Below are 17,577 nucleotides of genomic sequence, written 5' to 3'. Positions count from 1 at the left end.
CATTAGGTTTGTGGCTTACAGAGTAACTAACTCTACTTTTTTTTTGTGTATTTTAATTTCCCTGCCAGACTGAATTATAATTTCATTATATATTGCAAGGTGTGTGCTTTTGCCATTTAACATGATACCAAGTCCAAGCCTGATTTTAAAATTTAGAAGATAAATGTAACTGTAAATGCTGCAAGCAGCAAATAATATGTGAAGCAGTTAATAACATGTCAGAATGCAAACTTATTTGTTAAGTTACCTGTTCTTACTTGAAAACAGGGTATTAAACTTAGACTAAAAAGCTGTTGTTTGGCCTGACATTCTTTTTATTTAGTGTATTGCACGTGAAGAACTTATGAGAGTGTTCTATTTTATAAAATTAAATGGGAGTGGAATACTGATTGTAATTGCTAAAATAAGAAAAGAGGACAGAGGAATAGACATGGAGGAGAAAGAACAGAGTGAAGTAGGAGGTAATTTATAGCTAAGTACAAAAGGAACTAATGTGGGTTTTCAGAAGGGGAGCTCCTCTGATATTTTCAGAACTCAAAATGCAGTTTGAAAAGCCTTGATAAAAATTAGAAGAGAGTGAGATTGAAAACAAAGTAAATAACTACACTTCAGCGCAGGTCTTCAGCCCATGTAAAATTGCAAGCATTCCATTTGTCTGCTTTGATTGCTGTCTTAAGAAACTACAGGATACAACTTCATACAACATCAGGTAAAATTAGGAGTACTGCAGTAAAAGTTGTGACTGTCCTCCAAAAAAAAAGAAAGATAGTTTTAAACACTCCAAGTCAGATACCAAATCAGTGTCATCTTTTTTAAGTGTGAGGCATTTTGAGCCGATCGAGTCTCATTAGCCTTTGCTGTGGTTCACAGGGTCACCGTGGTACACAATACCTTGGGTCTGCAAGTTCACTGCAGTAACTGTGCTGCACCTGCTAATATCAAAAGTAGTGCTGCTTCCAGCACCTGTTCTTGCATTTTCTTTAATGACCCAGCATCCATGAAGACATCATTATTTTTATGTGAATACACTGGCAGTAGGTGTTATTATATCTAAGACATTTTGACTATCAATGTATCATTTATGAAGAAGGGCAAAATGTAGTGAACGCTATATTTCAAGAGAGGTGGCAGACTGGAAGTCTGTGGAGGCAAAAAGTATTCAGGATATGAGAAATTCACAAACAGAACAATTATTGAAAAGGAAAATTGGGGTAACCATCACTTTATAATATGACAAAATAGGAATGCATCACTTTGTAACACCACAAAATAGTAATGCTGGAAAATAAATAAAAAATAACCTAAAGGAGCATTTCAACTGAAGGCTCCTGTCAGTTATGGTAAATAGCTACCAGACCCTGTGCATAGTTAGTGAGAACTAAAAGGATGAGGGAGAGACAAGTACAATAAGAATACACTGAGTAATAAGTCTGTTAAAAAAAACACAAAACAAAACATGGCCATGGGCAAAGATGAGGCAAGAAAGAGGAAATATGCTAGATTTAAATATAAGGATCCGAGTTATCTTTGATATTAAATAATTTTTCAATGGAGTTGTAAAAAGTAAAAGTAGGTACTGGAAGCTGTTCTACATAATTCTTTATTTGGGGTCCTTTCCTTATTTCACTTTTTTTTTTCTCCTGCAGTCAGGTGTGTTGGTTTAATCTGAATATCAATTTCTCAAGCAAATTTATCTTCTAATCTTTTGCTTTGGAGTTGTGAAAGTTTTGGCAATTTCTGTATGTTTCCCTGTATTTTACTACTGTAATGATCTCAAGATAATACATACAATATTTGTGCATAAACTAAATGCAAAGCAAGAGCTGTTAAAGTATTATCAAAAAATAAAAATAAAATCCTAAATTAAAATTAAATCCTAAAATTAATTTCTAATATATACCAAATATTCCCTCAAATTGTCAGCTACAGGATTTCAGTTTCATATTCCAAGGAAAATAAAAATTCTGTTTTAAGATGACTTAATATTGCTATTTTCTGTAAAGCTGCTTTATGGTGGTATCTTCTGTTTTAACTTAAATAACAAGATATTACCCTGTTTTAAGTTAACTGTTTTTATATCATAGATGCTGAGTTGAAAACAAATATTAAGCTGTATTTTAAATTAAGTTTTTCTGATTGCCTGTTTAAGAGGGTCCATGTCTGAGGAAAAACCATCAGAGAAGATACTGCTGAGCTGAGCTCAAAATCAATGCAGCAAGAAAGAGAGAACCTTCAGAGAGGAGCTGCCTGGCCCTGCTCCTTATGGGCCACACAAGCATGGCTGCTGGCATAAGTATGGAGAAATTAGTCAGCTGACCTGTGGGACAAGCAGGTCTGACTCTTCCAGTGGCAGCACAGACTTTGTTTAGCTTAAACTGGTTGTGAAACTGCTCCTTGAGTCCTTGAGGTCTTTGAACAATAAGCAGCACAGGGAGCTTACACTTAAAAGAGTTAAGTGCTGGCTCCACTGCAGTAAAAGATGAGTTTAGCCACTGATGCATATAAAGCCAAGGTTTTGCTGTGAGGGAGTGGGATCATGGCAAGAAAGATGGTGAGTCACCTTTGGAAGACTATGTAAAAGTGAGGATGGAAATAGTTAGCAAAACATTGAGATACTGAGCATCTGAAAAAGAAATTAAAATTTAATAGGTTTATGTGCATGTGTGTGATGTTAAATGCATAAAGTTTGTACATTCGTGGACCAAATGGTAGAGGTTACAGTGTGCTTTTGTGACAGAAGGAGTTTGGAACACAAGGGTTTTATTTATTGTCTTACTGTTTTCTAGGTTATATTGATGTAGCCCAAATTTCTTCTCTGTGAAGAAATTATGTATCTTTGAAGTATCCAATAATGAAGAAATAAAAAGAATTATAGTAGTTCCATTGCTTTTAATTCTCTTCAGAGAAACTTTACAGTCCTGGGAATAATTAAATATAAATAAATATGTGAATAATAGGATTTGTCAGTTTTGATTTTTAACCAGATGCAGAAAGACAAATCCAATTGTGTCTTAAAAAAAATTCCTCCCTTTATGTTATTAAAACCAGAAGTTACAAGTAGATTGTTTTATTTTCAATATGACAAGAATAAGAACTTGAAAAATGTAGGTGAAAGGTGTAAATGAAGCTATAAAAGAACAAAATTGTTCATAATTCATAATAAAATAAATGATAGTCACATATTTGTCGTCTCTAATTTTATTCTCATATGTAATCTTTTGCTTAACTAAACTGAAAACTGAACAGAATGAAGCTTTGGGATTGAGAAGATAAGCTGTGCTTGCCATGTGCATGTTTTACAGTTTGCATGTAGAAATATTCCTCTTGTTGCATGTAGATTTCAGAGCACCTGAAGGCAAATCAGCTGGTTTCATGGACACAGGAGACCTGGGTTCATGTCCTGCACATACCTACAGAAAGCTTGCCATTCACTGTGATAGTTCCCTGTTATAGTACAAAGAAATGACTAAACATTTGTTTCCTTCTTCACACATTTGAACCAAAGTCCTAATTTCTCTCCTCCATGTAGAGAATACAGTCCATCCTAATTAATGCTTGCTTTCATGGAATTGTTTCCTCTTGCTCACCTGCCTCATCTCTAAAGATTACTTTGGCACATCACAGGAAAATGCTTTTTCTTGACATGCAGATTACTCTATTTTTATTTAGGATATTCAGAAGCTGAGTGAATCATTGTCATTTTTAGGTATACAAAGGAACTATTTATGTATAATTTAATTCCTGTTTCAGACTCTCAGTCAGTTGCTTAGAGTATAAATGACTAAAAGTAAATGTGAGTTAAAGTCTGTGGAGAGACAGCTCCTCAGAATGTCACAGATTTAATTACTCAATCAGTATCACCTAACTGCAGAAGTACTCTAAGTGATGTTAGGGATAGAGAAGACTTGTCAAAGTGTCTGACAATACTTTCCAGACCTGTTTCTCCATTTGGCTGAATGGGGAAATGTATCCATGTGGGGGATTTTATGAAATGCTTTTCATGCTTACTTGGATGTCCTTAGAGGTACAGAAAAATCTTTTGACATATTTAAATATTTCTGAGAGGAACTTGTTTTCCTGATATTTTTCAGGAAATGGGTGGCAACTGGGTTATGTCAGTCACAAACAATTAGGCTGAATTTATCATTGTGGGTTTTTTTAGGAATATTCTCTCAATGATTTGATAAAAACAATACTTTTTTTAAGTGAAATTTGATCTAAATGTATGTCTGGTTAATGGGGAAAAATATTGTTAAGGTCTCACAGAGCAGTTGCTATTTTTTTTGTCTTTGAATATTAATTTTCTATTGATGTGTTAAAAAGCATTGGTGAAGTGGCTTGAATAATATATTTGCTTAAAGAACCTGAAATCCTCTGTTAAAACTTCCAAATTATATAAATATTGTAGTTATACTACACATTACTTGGGAGTTGTCTGATAGCCTGTTGTTTAGTTTGTTTGGATTATATGGATTTGATTTCTTTATATTAGGTATAATTTGTAGTTTGTAAATGAGCAACAGTTTGGCAAGAATTCACATCATATTGAATCTTCGCATAGAGAAATGCTCCATAAGAAATCATTTGGGGGACTTTCACTAGTGTATTGGGAAGTTGTGTCAGCCTTTTGAAATGGTTCTGAGCTTAAACTTCATAACCAGACTGTTTTGAAGTGGTCATCTGGGAAGGAACTTTGTGCACAGATAATTGGAAAGGTCAGTTGGGAGCTGAAGTGTTTCTGTGGAAATGCTGAAGCACTGTAAGATGTTACAAACTGCTTCTTTTGAAAAACTTAAATGTTGAATTTGGAGGAATGCAATTTAACTGATATGACAGTTTTATGAAGGATCAAATGTACACTAATTTCAGTATAATATTTATATCTGTAATACAGAAATTGATAAATTATTAATTTTTGAAAATTTCTTTGAGCCTATGGATCACCTTTCTAATTTGTGTTGATTTTCAAAGTAGCAAGACTTATCCATTAAGTCTGCATTCACTTAAAAAGCTGTGTCAAAATATCAGATACAATTTAATTTATGCACATTACCATATTTCAGGAATTTTAAAATAGATGAGCAAAAGGTGATAAAAAGGTGACTTTATTGACAGCCTGATTCTCATGTGCAAGCTTATTTCCAAGTTCAGTCATATTAGATTTTTTCAGCTTGGCATTACTTAGTTGAATAAGAAAAAAAATAAAAGGCAGTGATTACTTGCCATGTATAATATTTTTTTTAAAAAATTGAAAATTGTATCTTTAATGTGGTAACACATGGTATTAAGAATTGTATGTTGGTTATATATTAGGAATACATTTCTGAAGATGTGTGAATATTGTCATAGAATCTCAGCTTAGAAAAACTTGTGTGTCATGAGAGAAGCAAGAAGCAAAATTACACCAAATTTTAAGGTTGTTAAAGCAGCAGTGGTGAGTTGCAGATGGGGTATCATTTTGTTAATATAAAAAATGGTATCTTATTTTCTTTTATTGCTGATGCTTCGATAAACATGTTCATATTCTGACTTGTTAGCATTACTTAAATACTAGATGCTTTTACCCCTTAGGGTTATGGCTCAGGGAGAGGGGCTGAGTCTTACTGAATATGAAAGTTTGTTTTTGTTGGAGAAGGTGATCCTGCTTCCTCCTCTTTTCCTTCAAGCAGCGCTGTAGGCTCCTGTTGTTTCCTTTAGAAGGATCTTAATGCTTGTATTGAACCTTCAGTGTGCCAACACAGCTCTGCATCTCTACCAACATGCAGAAGATTCCACCAAAAATATTGTATTTTTCATGTGCATTTGTACCAGAGTCACATAAAAATCAAGCATTGATATCACTGGGAATGGTATAAAAGGGTAAGAGCACAGTAATCAATGGGATTTAAACACTGGAAACAAGCTGTTGGAATATAGAACTGCATCCTTAGTGACTGCAGGTTAGCACTTTGGAGTTTAACCTCATTCATCCACCATTTGAGGTAAGAGTATTTCAGGGCTAGTGAGGTTTGCTAGTGTGCCTGAAGATTGAAAACCATGAATTACTTGGCCATTTTGTGTTGACCTAACTTTCTTCTTAGTGGAGTGCTAGCTGTTTCCTTTTGGTTTGAAATAGATATTTTCTGCTGTTGGGTTTTTTCCTTTATTTTCTCTGTTCTTCCTGTTGATATGTTTTGTACTGTGACTTTGTCTTTATTTAATTTTTAGGTTTTCTATCAGTCAAATTGCCTGCAGTATAGGGAATTAGATGTTTCTTTTTGAGAAGGAAAATATAATAAATTAATAATTTATCTTCTGTGATACAAAGTACTGTTTTCTGTTGCCTCCATCCAGCATATGATGATTGTACTCCCTAATGTTTTGTGTTTCCTTCACCCTTGTTTTTTCACAACTCTTAGAGGAACATTTGATATCTGAGGCTGAATTGGCTTTCCAGTCTAGAGTCTCTGACTCCCTCTTAGTCTTAGTGATAGTGTAGACAGAGTGGTTAGCCAGTGGCTTTTATCCTCTGCAAGACAAGGACATACAGTAACTGCCAGGGGATGTGGTTCACATTCTGTTCCACTGCTGTGGACTCCAGAGTTAAAGATGTCTCAAGATCTACCTGAGTTTCACAGCTCTCATATTAAGGAGCTAAAACCAAAAAGGGAGAAACTTGAAGTACTTTAGATAAATTTTCAGTCTGTGGTGTCATGGAAAATTCCCCTTGAGTTCAGTGGAGTCATGATTAATGTTAGTGTGTCTTGAGAAGTAAAATAGTCAGGTAAAGCTTTCTGATTAATTTTCAAAATAGTTTTAATCTTCTGAAATAAGTTATTCTGGAGAAATAAATTGTTCATATCCAGAAGAAAAAATAGTGTTGAGTAAAAGCAAATGTATCTCTATGATGTTTAAGATACTAAGCTTGAACTAACATTGCATGACCTAACATGTTGTAATACTTGATTTATTTTTAGGCAATAACCTTGTCCTGCAATATTCAATGAAAGCATAGCACCTAAATGTATGATATGTACCACTAGACCATTTTCCATTTCAGCCTGGTCTTGCATTGCAGAATTCTTGCACAAGCATTGCAGCAAAATAAAAAATCTAATTTTCTCCAAAAGCATGAGCAAACATAACCCAATAGTGCACTGAACTCACAGGTTACAAGCAATCTAGCAGAATAAACAGCACCTATACAACATTAGCAACTGCACAAGTTTTTCAGTAACCTAAACTTTCTTTAAAAACTTCTCTTTATTAAAACAAAGAAAAAACTTTGTAAAACTGTGTTGTATGTTTGAAAATTTATTAAATTATTAATCTATTGGATGTGTGCAATGGTTTTTACATACCTGCTAGTTTATCTGCGTGACCCAACTAGGGAGATAAAACTATAAAATTTTTTTCTACCCTCTTTGGAAAGGTGTCATTGGTATGAATTTAATCAATGAGTGAGGAAGAGCATGTACTGTCAGCTGTGATGCCATTGGTATGCTGATGGTATCCAGCTCAATGTCTGCTTCTCAGAGTGTAGACAGTGCAGTCTTCCAGATGTCCCAGTGTCTGGCCAAAATAAGGATAGTGATACAAAACAGATGGTCTTGTCTCAGGACAAAGCAGTGTTGATGCAAGCTGATAGAGGGATGGGGCTGGAAGGAATGGCAGAGTCTCAGTCGTTGGATGCCATGCTATACCCATTCTCATCCTGGATTCACAGTTTGCAGAAGTAACAAGGAGGGCAGTTTTCTCTTTGCAGCTGGGCAGAAGCTGAAGAGCAATAGTAAAGATCCACAGTATGTTTCTTCTAGTTTTTTTAGCTAAGAGCTTTGGTGATTATCATAGAATTACTTATGTGTTGCTGTCTCAGTCAGGACTTTAATACACCTAGAGCTCACTAGGAACTTTTACACACATGATATGAAATATCTGTTGCTAAATGTGCCTGTGCACACAGAGAGTTTAGAGATTTCTTTGCTTTCTCCCTGCCTGCCCAAACTGTCCAGTCTGAGATCACTCATATATGAGTCCCTAAATTAACTGGAACTTTCCTAGCATAACAGGTGCCATAAAAAAAAAAAAGGGACTGAAAAGCACTTTTTCTAAAATGGGAGATGTGCTAGTTGACCAGTAGACAATTTAAGCTTTATAAGCATCTTACTTCTTACTTATTGTGGTTCTCTTTATGAAGAAAATTCTCTGAAGGACAAGTAGTGTTTGACTATATTTGGAATTTAATTATTTTAATTAAAAAAAAAAAGAAATTGGGAAAATAGAGATATTTTCACTGTAGGAATTCTTGATGTGTGTAGGTTTATGAAAGAGAGCATACATACTGGTACGCCAGAAATCCTTGGACTAACAGTTTTTTTAAAAAAACAAAACTCTTGGAAAGTTCAGTGTTACTGAAAATGTTTAGCATAAGATTATTTGTAATTTTTACAATTTGCCTCAACTTTCATTTTAGTAAAAGGTGTATTAATTTCCACTGGCCTCTATACAACCTAGATAGGTTTAATCCAGCCAAGGGACTTGTAGAGTAACTTACGTGGCTGCAAAGAAATATGAATGTGGCTCTCAGTGCAAAAATTGATTCAGCATAAAATGCTAAACAGGATAATATTTTCTCTGATTGGCTGAAAATGCACTGTAGTTGCTGTATGTTTTGTGAGGCATACTGAACTAATGAATTCTTTATCCTAGCTCATTTTTGTAAAACTTCATATAAATAGCATCCAAATTATCAGTTTAATTCAAAATAGACTTAATAAAGAAAAATGTAAGCAATAATGTAATGTGAAATTCAGTATTACAAATATAGATTGTAAGGGACATCTGTACTATGTTAACCAAATGCACTTCAAAATATTACGGCTGTGTTCCCTTTGTTAAAAAATAAAAAACACAAACTGAAACCTTTTAAATATGCATTCTTTTCTAAAGCTTTGATATTTTTGTTATGATTGAAGAAAAACTTAGGGATTTAAACATGGCTTTTTCTTTTATTATGAAAAAGCATTTTTCTTTATTTCTTTAAGAATGCAGAGTTAAACTGTGGCCTAAATTGCACGTAACTATAGTGGTTGCAGGAATAATTGACATCAGAATTGGAGCTAATTAGAAATATTAATCAAAATTTGCTTTTAATTTTAAAAGTTCCTTTATTTAAAGCCAAAGTTAAAAAAGGTGAAAAAAAAAAAAGAAGAAAATTTACCAAAGGGAAACATTAAAAGACATTCCTTTAGATGCCTTCTGAACTCCAGAATTCCAGGTGGTTTTGTGTATTATCTCATTATGACCTTTTTGAGATTCTGTATTATTACAGTACAAGCACTGGTGTACAGTTATGGCAATTGCAGTAATGCAGTGTAGAATGTGATCTAGCAAGTGAAATATTCTAAAATTTATTTAATTGGAAATGTAGAAGTAATTAAAATGCTCCAAACAATACTAGATTCCCATTAATGTAAAAGTTTTTGAAATAATTCATTGGCACTGAATGAAAGTGCCTAGTTGATAGCTTAGAGCGGTAAGTTTGAAATCCCTACTGGTAAGGAGCAGCCATAGTTATTTAGTCAGTTATTGTTGCTGAACTGGTGGGTGAGCAGTGGTTATTTGGTGATACTAGATCCTTGGATTGCCAGTAGGGGAATGATAATAGGGCACAATGCAAATTCTTTTCAACTGTGGTTACAGACTTTCTCATGTAAATAAAATGAGGCCATAATGTGCTCTGAAGCCCCTGCACTGCATCTTAGAGACACTGTCATCTCCTAAGTCAGTGTTCATCAGTCTTGCCTGCAAGTTACTTTTTTTCGGTCATAAATAACTGTTGTACCTTGTGGAAAAAGGGAGAATAAGCAGGAGCCCTGTGGGCCAGTGCTTCATATAGTTTTCTAAGATACTGAAGTGTTTAATGAAACTAGAACATCTTCATCAGAAAAGGCTACCTCCCATGTTAATTCCAATCCTATCTGGGGGAAAATAGGAAGAGGGAGAAATTGAAGAAAGATTCCTTTCACTCTTGCTGATTAAAAGAGAGAACTCAAATCAATGATTCATTGTATATTTCAGTACTTGAAACAATGCTGCTTTCCCTACTCCCCTGTTGATTTTGTGGTTTTTAGACTATGGAGTGAGACTCTGCTAGATTGGCTCTGACAGCGGATACAGGTAGAGGTAGATGTGCAAACTCAATGACACAGCAGCATCATGTTTCAGTTGGATTTCTGTGCATCCATCAGTGAAAGCACAAATGTTTAGGGAATTTATTGTCAGCTTGAGTTGCTTCTTAAGTAAGATGTCGTCAGAACATTGTATTCAAAAATGATAGATACACCTAAAGAGTGAAAGTCTGTTGATGTATTTATTTAGAATTATATTTGTATCAAAAGTCTATGGATGGGTCTGAACTAGGTGAAATTCTGGTATTTTAAGATGTTTATGGGAAAACATCTTAGAACATATGTACCAGACTAACAGCATAGTCTGCTCCATGGCATTAAAAAACCAAAATGAGATGTCTTGTAGTTAGTGTACTGCAGAAGATAACTCCAGTTTTGCATCTGTTGAAGCAAATATTTAAAATATCTTTTTCAGGAGTGGAGCATCAGATATTCTAAGTTCATCATTCTTCCTTGTCTGAAAGCCTAATTCCTGCTTGCCCCAGTGTTTCGTTAGGAATGAATATGGTCTTTTATTGGAATCTCTTCATATCTGGCAAGATAATTTATCTAAAACAAAGAGGGTTGGTTAACATAAGACACATAAAAGTATGACGTATAAAGCCGCTTAGATTCTGCAAACAGAACTTCTATCAGCAGTAGGATTTTGTTGATTTGGGGTTTTTGGGGTTTTTTTTGTTTGATTTGTTGTATTTTGGCATTTTTTTGGTTGGTTGGGGGGGTATGTTTGTTTGTTTTCAAATGAGATTAGTAGAGCATATTAAGAATCTGTGCTTCAGCCAACAGGCCTTGACAAATCAATGCTATATACAAGGAATACATCAGTGTCTACCACAATGTAAGAACACTACCCTGAGGAATTCATTGCTTCAAAGAAAGAGACATTCTTTCACTGGTGCACCAGAATTGCCTGGTGGCATGCAGGAACATAAATCAGAATTCATTATCTGAATTTTTACTCTCACGTGAAAACATTTAGTGCTTTTCTTAGTATTAGACTGAACAGACAAACTGAGCTGTCATAGACTTTTTCCAGCTTTGAACCTTATACCTCTTGAAGTACTCCTGGGAAATTACTACATGTTTTATAATGGAGGAAGGAGACAAATATGACTGGATCATATAAAACAATACAACATATGATCTGATTATGTGAGCCTTCTGTGCAAGTAAGTTTTCACTGTATTTTATAGGAGTTTTGCATAAGAAGAGCTCTGTCCATAAAGTGAATGGTGTGCAAGTCTTGTAAGTGTTTGTAAGATGATTCCACACCCTGTCATCCCAAGATAATAAGCAATCTTGCATGGTTTCTGGAATACTTAGCACTAGGGACTGCCCCTTTCCCTCTCCCCATCCCTTCCTCCACAAAAAATAAAGGAAGTAAATAATTGTGAACAATGACCTATTTAAAAACATGACCTTGTTATTGGGCTATATTCTTGCTTATTTAAGTACATAACTTTTTTCCCCCTGCCCTTTTTGGTTAAGGTTTTCTATAAAAAAAAATCACAAAGAATTAAACTTAGCACAGCATTATTATTAATCTAGAAAACATCTGGTTCTGTGCTATGCTATATTACACTTGTGATCTTTATCTCACTTTCAAGTATTTTTGTCTGCTGTTCTGGCAAAGCATAAAGATTGCAGTTGTGTGAATTCATTTTGGTAAAATGCTGATTTGAGGAAAAGGTAAGGTTCATTTTCCTCAAATCAGCTTGGTTCACATGTAGTTTTTTTAACACACAACATATTTAATGACAATTGCTGTAGGACTAAAGCTGGGTCTTCACATACCCTTTTTAGAGAATAGCAGACAGTGAACATTAAATCAGAGAAATGTGGTGAACAGTCATGGTTTAAAATAACAAACTTATGTTTCATTTATGTGAACTTATAGCCTATAACTATACAGAGATAGACAACAATTTTCTAAGGATTTGAGAAGTTTCACTGTATTCTTGTCTCATGATACAAGCAGTCACCGGCTTGACTTTTCTTTCTCTCTTTTCTCCATGAGTTACCTCATTGCTTCTCGATAAAATTACGGGGCCACTCAGCTATATCATCACTAGCTGGTCTAGCAAAGAATACAAAGAAAGAGAAAAGATTCAGTGTCCAGGCCCTGTAACTGAATTGACTCTCCAATGAAATCCCATTTTGCTAAGACTGGTTCTTCCCAATAGAAGACTCTGAATACTTGCAGCTCTTTTGTTTTCTCTTAAAAAGCACTATTGCATTCACTGATTGTAGTTAAGAACTTTCTTATTTGTGATCAAATATTTTTCTGTAAAGCACACATGAATTATTGAACAATATACACACATACAGTCTGAGTTTAGTACTAAAATTTCTGTATGAATTATTGTTCTATTGCTGCTAGGTTTTTTTTTTTTTTGTTGGTTTGTTTTTTTTAATTAAAAGCCTTCAATAATGAATGGGATTGATCTGGAAGATGACATATAAACTTGCTTACAAACTCAGAACTCCCATCCAAAGTTATGGGTGTTGGAAAACAGGCAGCTTTTAAAAGCCCAGTTCCTTTAGTGAGAAAATGTTCAGTATCTGCACTGTAAATCTGAAGTATCCAGAAGAAATGGAAATCATTCTGTGCTGATGCAGAGGTGCAGTAATCAAATTAAATCAAATGCTGCAGTTATTCTTTGGATTTGGTAGATGGAGTTACACTTCCCTGTTTAGTTGTATTATTAAAAGCTTTCTATAGTTTGCCATGGACAAATTCCATCCAATGTTGAGTTAGATCAACTAAAATTCCTTGAGAAAAATAACAGTTGTATATGATGTAGGTTTTTTGGTATTTTAAATTGCATTTTGTATGCACATTACTGCTGTTGGTCTAACAGCAAGTGACAATAAATCAGTGGTGCATACTATTCTGTCTGCTTGTCTGTTGGCTACAACTACAGGCAGCTCTTGAAACCACATTTCTTGCACAAAGATACACTTAATTTTATTTTGAGAGAAAAAGGCTGGTAGTTAACTAAAAATGACAAAAAGGCATGGGTTTGATATCCAAATTCAAATATAAAAGGTATCATGGAGGGCAACCTATATCATTCTTTGTTGAAACACTTAGTCGTCAGAGAGCCAAAAGTTAATCAGGCAGAGAACAGTTGAAAACCTTATTTAAAGAAATCACATCTGCTTTGTGGGAGAAAAAACCTGAGGCATATGCTTCAATTTCTTTTAAGCTGTAATTCATCCAGTGGTTTACATCTGTTAAAAAATATGGAACTTTTCACACCTCTTTAAAGCACAATTAAACTGTATTTATTTTAATACATAATGTGTTCCAAATATGTAATACCTTTTCTGAAATGACTCATAGATGATTGATTTCATAGCTCTCTATCATATAACCTTCCAGGTCCTTTGAATTAGTTTGTGTATTAACCATACATGAAATTTAAAGGAAAAGGTGTTGAAATTGTGTAAAATTATGCCAGAAACTTTAGTTCACTTGTCAATTTATATCAAGGCAACAAATCGGCTGTGTGGGGGTGGTGGTAGGGAGGAGAGTTTTCTTAAGCAGTAAAATAAAACATTACAGAGAAAAAAATGTAGTTCAAGGACCTTGACCTCAGAATTTTCCTTAGAGTTCAGCCTAACTGTTATTGACTGTTGTTTATTAAAATCCATGTCTCCCCAAAAGAGTGTTGTTAATAATCCCAACAATCTGACTACACTGCCCTGAGTTTGATGCACAGAGTGGGGTCTATGAACTATTGAGGACAACCAAAAGTATTTTGGGTAAGGATTTGGGGGGTTCTATGTCATTCTTTTGTACATGAAAAGCAGCTTGGTTCTCCACTGTGTGTCAATAATGACTACTTGTGTATTTTAAATTCTAATTGAATTAATTAGAGTTTAAAATACTATGTCTCCTATGATTTTAAAGTTCTCTGTGACTTTTCTCCATGTGATATTGGGATTTAAAATCTTTTTGTGCTTCCTGCTTCATTCAGATCCCTTAACATTAGGTTTCTTTTGTAAACGTAAATATATGAAAATACATGTGTATAGAATATCTGAAAGACATTTTAATCAGATGCTAACATAGTGTGTACCATAAACCACATGCATCAGTCACTACATGGAGTGGTTACATGGTCAGTGTATGGTCATTTAATAGAAGCTAGCCAGTGCTTTACTTGTTTACATTTCAGCTAGAGTCTAATCAAGTTATAAACAACTGAAAATTGGGCTTTATAAATGCATGAGGCATAGAGAACTTGCCTGTTTTGTGTTACCAAAAAATATAGAGATTAATCTCTAATGACGTGACTCTAAACCAAGAGAATTCATTCGCAGTCTAGCTGAGATACACTAGTCCAGTGGCATCTTGGGAAAAAAGTTCTCTGAGACCCTCTGCTGTCTCCTTTCAAAATGTCAATAGATTTACAGTAGTTGAAAATTCAGTTTTTATTATGAGTTGCCCATATTACAGGAATATAGTAGATTTATGTATGCACATTATGGTCCCTTTCAATGAGATATATGTGATATATATGATGATATATGATCATAATGATATATATGTCCATTTAACATTTTCTGGGTTTAGCAGAACACTTTTATTTTAGCAATATTTTTTCACTGCTAAGTGAATAGATGATGAAAAAAACACAGAGGAGTAGCATACACTCAAAAAATTATTTTTGTCTTCAATATTCCCAGTGTCAAAGAGCTATTGGACAGCATCTCTTGATGACAAGTTTTTTAGAAATTAAACAGATAAATAAAGATTTTTAAAGTATGGGGCTTGGTTTGATATAGAAATTATACTGAATATTTTTTAAGGAGCCCCTTGTAAGAGGGGGCTAATATATAAAAAAAAAAATCTCTCAAGTGTCTTTTCTTATTAGTATGCAAGTAACTCTCTTCTTTCCAATTTTTGAGCTGTTCCATTTTTTCATGATACTGCAGGTGAGGCTCCTTTATTGCTACAAAATTTAATCATGTGTTCATCCCATTGTTCTGTCTTGTTGCAGAGGATCTTGATGATCTCAGAATGGAAGGAGTAACAAGTGTGGTGTCTTCTGGGAGCAAATTCAATCAAACTCGAAGTGCTCATACGGCTGAGCCTCAAGCAAAGGTCACATTGAATATCTGTGCAAGATGTGCCAGGTAAAATCAAAACAAAACCAGATCATGCTAAACAATACATTTTTATTTCAGGTATTTGGCTGTGTATTGTGCTTATGGGCCAGGTGATGACCTTTCCTGTGCTAAAAAAAAAATTTACTTAGCTACTGGCTACCCTATGACCTCTGGCATTTGAATTGTGCAACTTATGTTTATGCTTGATATGTCACATCAACAGTGAATCAAAGAACATAGTTAGTCTTAGGCCTTACTTCACAGCTTGAAACTATTTTAAGCCCTTCTGTCTCTGAGTTTCATTAGTTATTTGAGCTTTTGTGGTTTTTCGGGGGATGAATCAGGGAATTTAAGGGTTCAAATCCAATTTGAAAAGCACCTGTATAAATGGAGATTTAGTTGCACAGGTGCAGTTCAGGATTTCAAATAGTTGCTTCTTAGCACTTTATAATCTTATCCTGTTTTACCTCTGAGAAATAATTTAGTCAGGTTGAACCCCTTTTGGTTTTGACAGCTGGCAATAATTTTTGCATTTACAGTATGAAGACCAAATAAACAGGTTAGTATTCCTGTAGTTTAGTCAACTCGAGAATGCAACACTAACAGAAACCCCTTAAATTTCCTGGATGAATTCTTCTGTGTAGACAAAAGCTCATTTGGAGAAAGGATTTAAGCCTGTTTAAATGACAAAACTAGCCTTCTCACCCTTCTGTTAATGGTTCAGATTAACAAGAACAATACAGAGGCATGCCAATTTTATCTGCCTGCCTTTGCCAATGGCTGCTCTATTGTGTGGTTTGAGAGCGGATTAGCCTCTTATAAATAAAAAGCAACCTGTGGTGAAATTAAGTCAAAAGTTTGGCCATATGCCACCCTACTTTTATCTACTTTTTCCCCCCATTTTGCTCGTAAATTACTACTTTTCTAAAGCATTTATGTAGACAGAGGGGCTTCAAGACATTTTCTCTGCTCTGGAAGCAGAACTACAGGCAGACTGAATCACTTGTGCAATAGCATCTCTAGCAGGGTTGTGGAGCCTCAGGGAGCTTCAGCTCACAGTACTGTCAGAACAGCAGTGACTGGATGGCCGTATAGTTCTAGAAAGTTTTGCTTGTCAGCAGAGGAGTTTGGCCTTAGGCTTTAAGAAAAGAGCAAACATGCAAATCATGGGATTCTTCCCAATTCATATAAATCGTTTATGTTGTAAAATGTTTCCAAACAACTGCCTACATGAAAGTGGGGCACATTTTTTCACCTGGCGTCTCTTGTCCATGGATTAATAAGTAGAGAGGTAAGGAATATAGAAACCTTAAGTTCTCTAAATTCTGAAGTTCTGAGCTTACATAACATCTTTTATGGATTACTATGAAGGTTAATTAAATTTTGAATTCCCTTAAGTAGCTGCTAACAGCAGGTGCCAAGATGCTATATATATTCTCTCAGTCCTGCACACCAGGGAACAAAGGGCTCAGATCTTGAGCCAAACCTAGTAACCTTGGCTATTGCTATTGTTCTTTAACTGCATATAATAAATGATTCTGCCCTTTAAAATATGAGCTGGGAGAGAAAGATCTCACAAAATCCCTTTTGTCACTTCACTTATCAGAGAATGCAAAACAATGCTTTATTTTACCTGTACACCTTCCATAATTTCCCTACCATGTTTAATGAAATTGGTGAGTAGCTGGGTTATACCTTCATGCCTGTGATTCTTTTCACTCTTGTTGCAGTTCAGCACTTTCTTTAAACTTTGAAGGAATTAAAAAAATACACCATTTCATCAGGAGCAAGGGAAGTCAAAAGAGACAAATGGGTATTTCTGTTGTATTCAGTAGTGAGGAAACTAGCATTTTTCCTTCAAAGTGATAAAGACTATCCATTCTTTTGGAGCATTCCTTCTTTCTTACTGAGGACATCTTTCCACCCTTAAAGACAGTTATTAGTGCAATTAGTTCTCTTTTTATTACCTGCACAGGGGTTTAGTCTGGAGCCTTCAGTCAGCAGCTGAAGTAGTGGGTACAGACAGTTGCATGAAACAAGTGGCTTCAAAGACATGAAGACAGCTTTTTCCTGATTGGTATCAAGAGCATTTATATTTTCTGTTAGTTAGTGATATAGCCATTGAAAATACTGTGCTATAAAATTAGAGTCTGTGTATTTGGATCACCTCACTGACTCAGTTTTTCAGTGTTGGCCTTTGTTTCCATTGTTATGACAAAGGCTAGTATTTCATGTAAGTTCATAATACAGAACCTATTAGTGTATTAATTTGTTTTAGAAATTATATTTT

At 34.7% G+C, this 17,577-nt stretch overlaps 1 protein-coding gene across 3 annotated transcripts in view; it reads left to right on the top strand.

The window, feature by feature from the left end:
* Positions 1-17,577, top strand: part of C1H8orf34 (chromosome 1 C8orf34 homolog) — a 159,244-nt gene that overhangs the window by 105,841 nt on the left and 35,826 nt on the right. For all 3 annotated transcript variants that reach the window (XM_088058172.1, XM_088058174.1, XM_005517106.2), the window contains one exon: positions 15,179-15,314. In XM_088058172.1, coding sequence (XP_087914298.1) covers positions 15,179-15,314 — 136 coding nt within the window. The remainder of the gene's footprint in view (positions 1-15,178; positions 15,315-17,577) is intronic.

This window comes from Pseudopodoces humilis, chromosome 1 (assembly GCF_049639895.1).
Source record: "Pseudopodoces humilis isolate 2021_Gansu_Grassland_sample_001 chromosome 1, ASM4963989v1, whole genome shotgun sequence".
Taxonomy (NCBI): domain Eukaryota; kingdom Metazoa; phylum Chordata; class Aves; order Passeriformes; family Paridae; genus Pseudopodoces; species Pseudopodoces humilis.
Note: the sequence above shows the minus strand (reverse complement) of the source record. Positions and strands in the feature narration are given on the sequence as shown.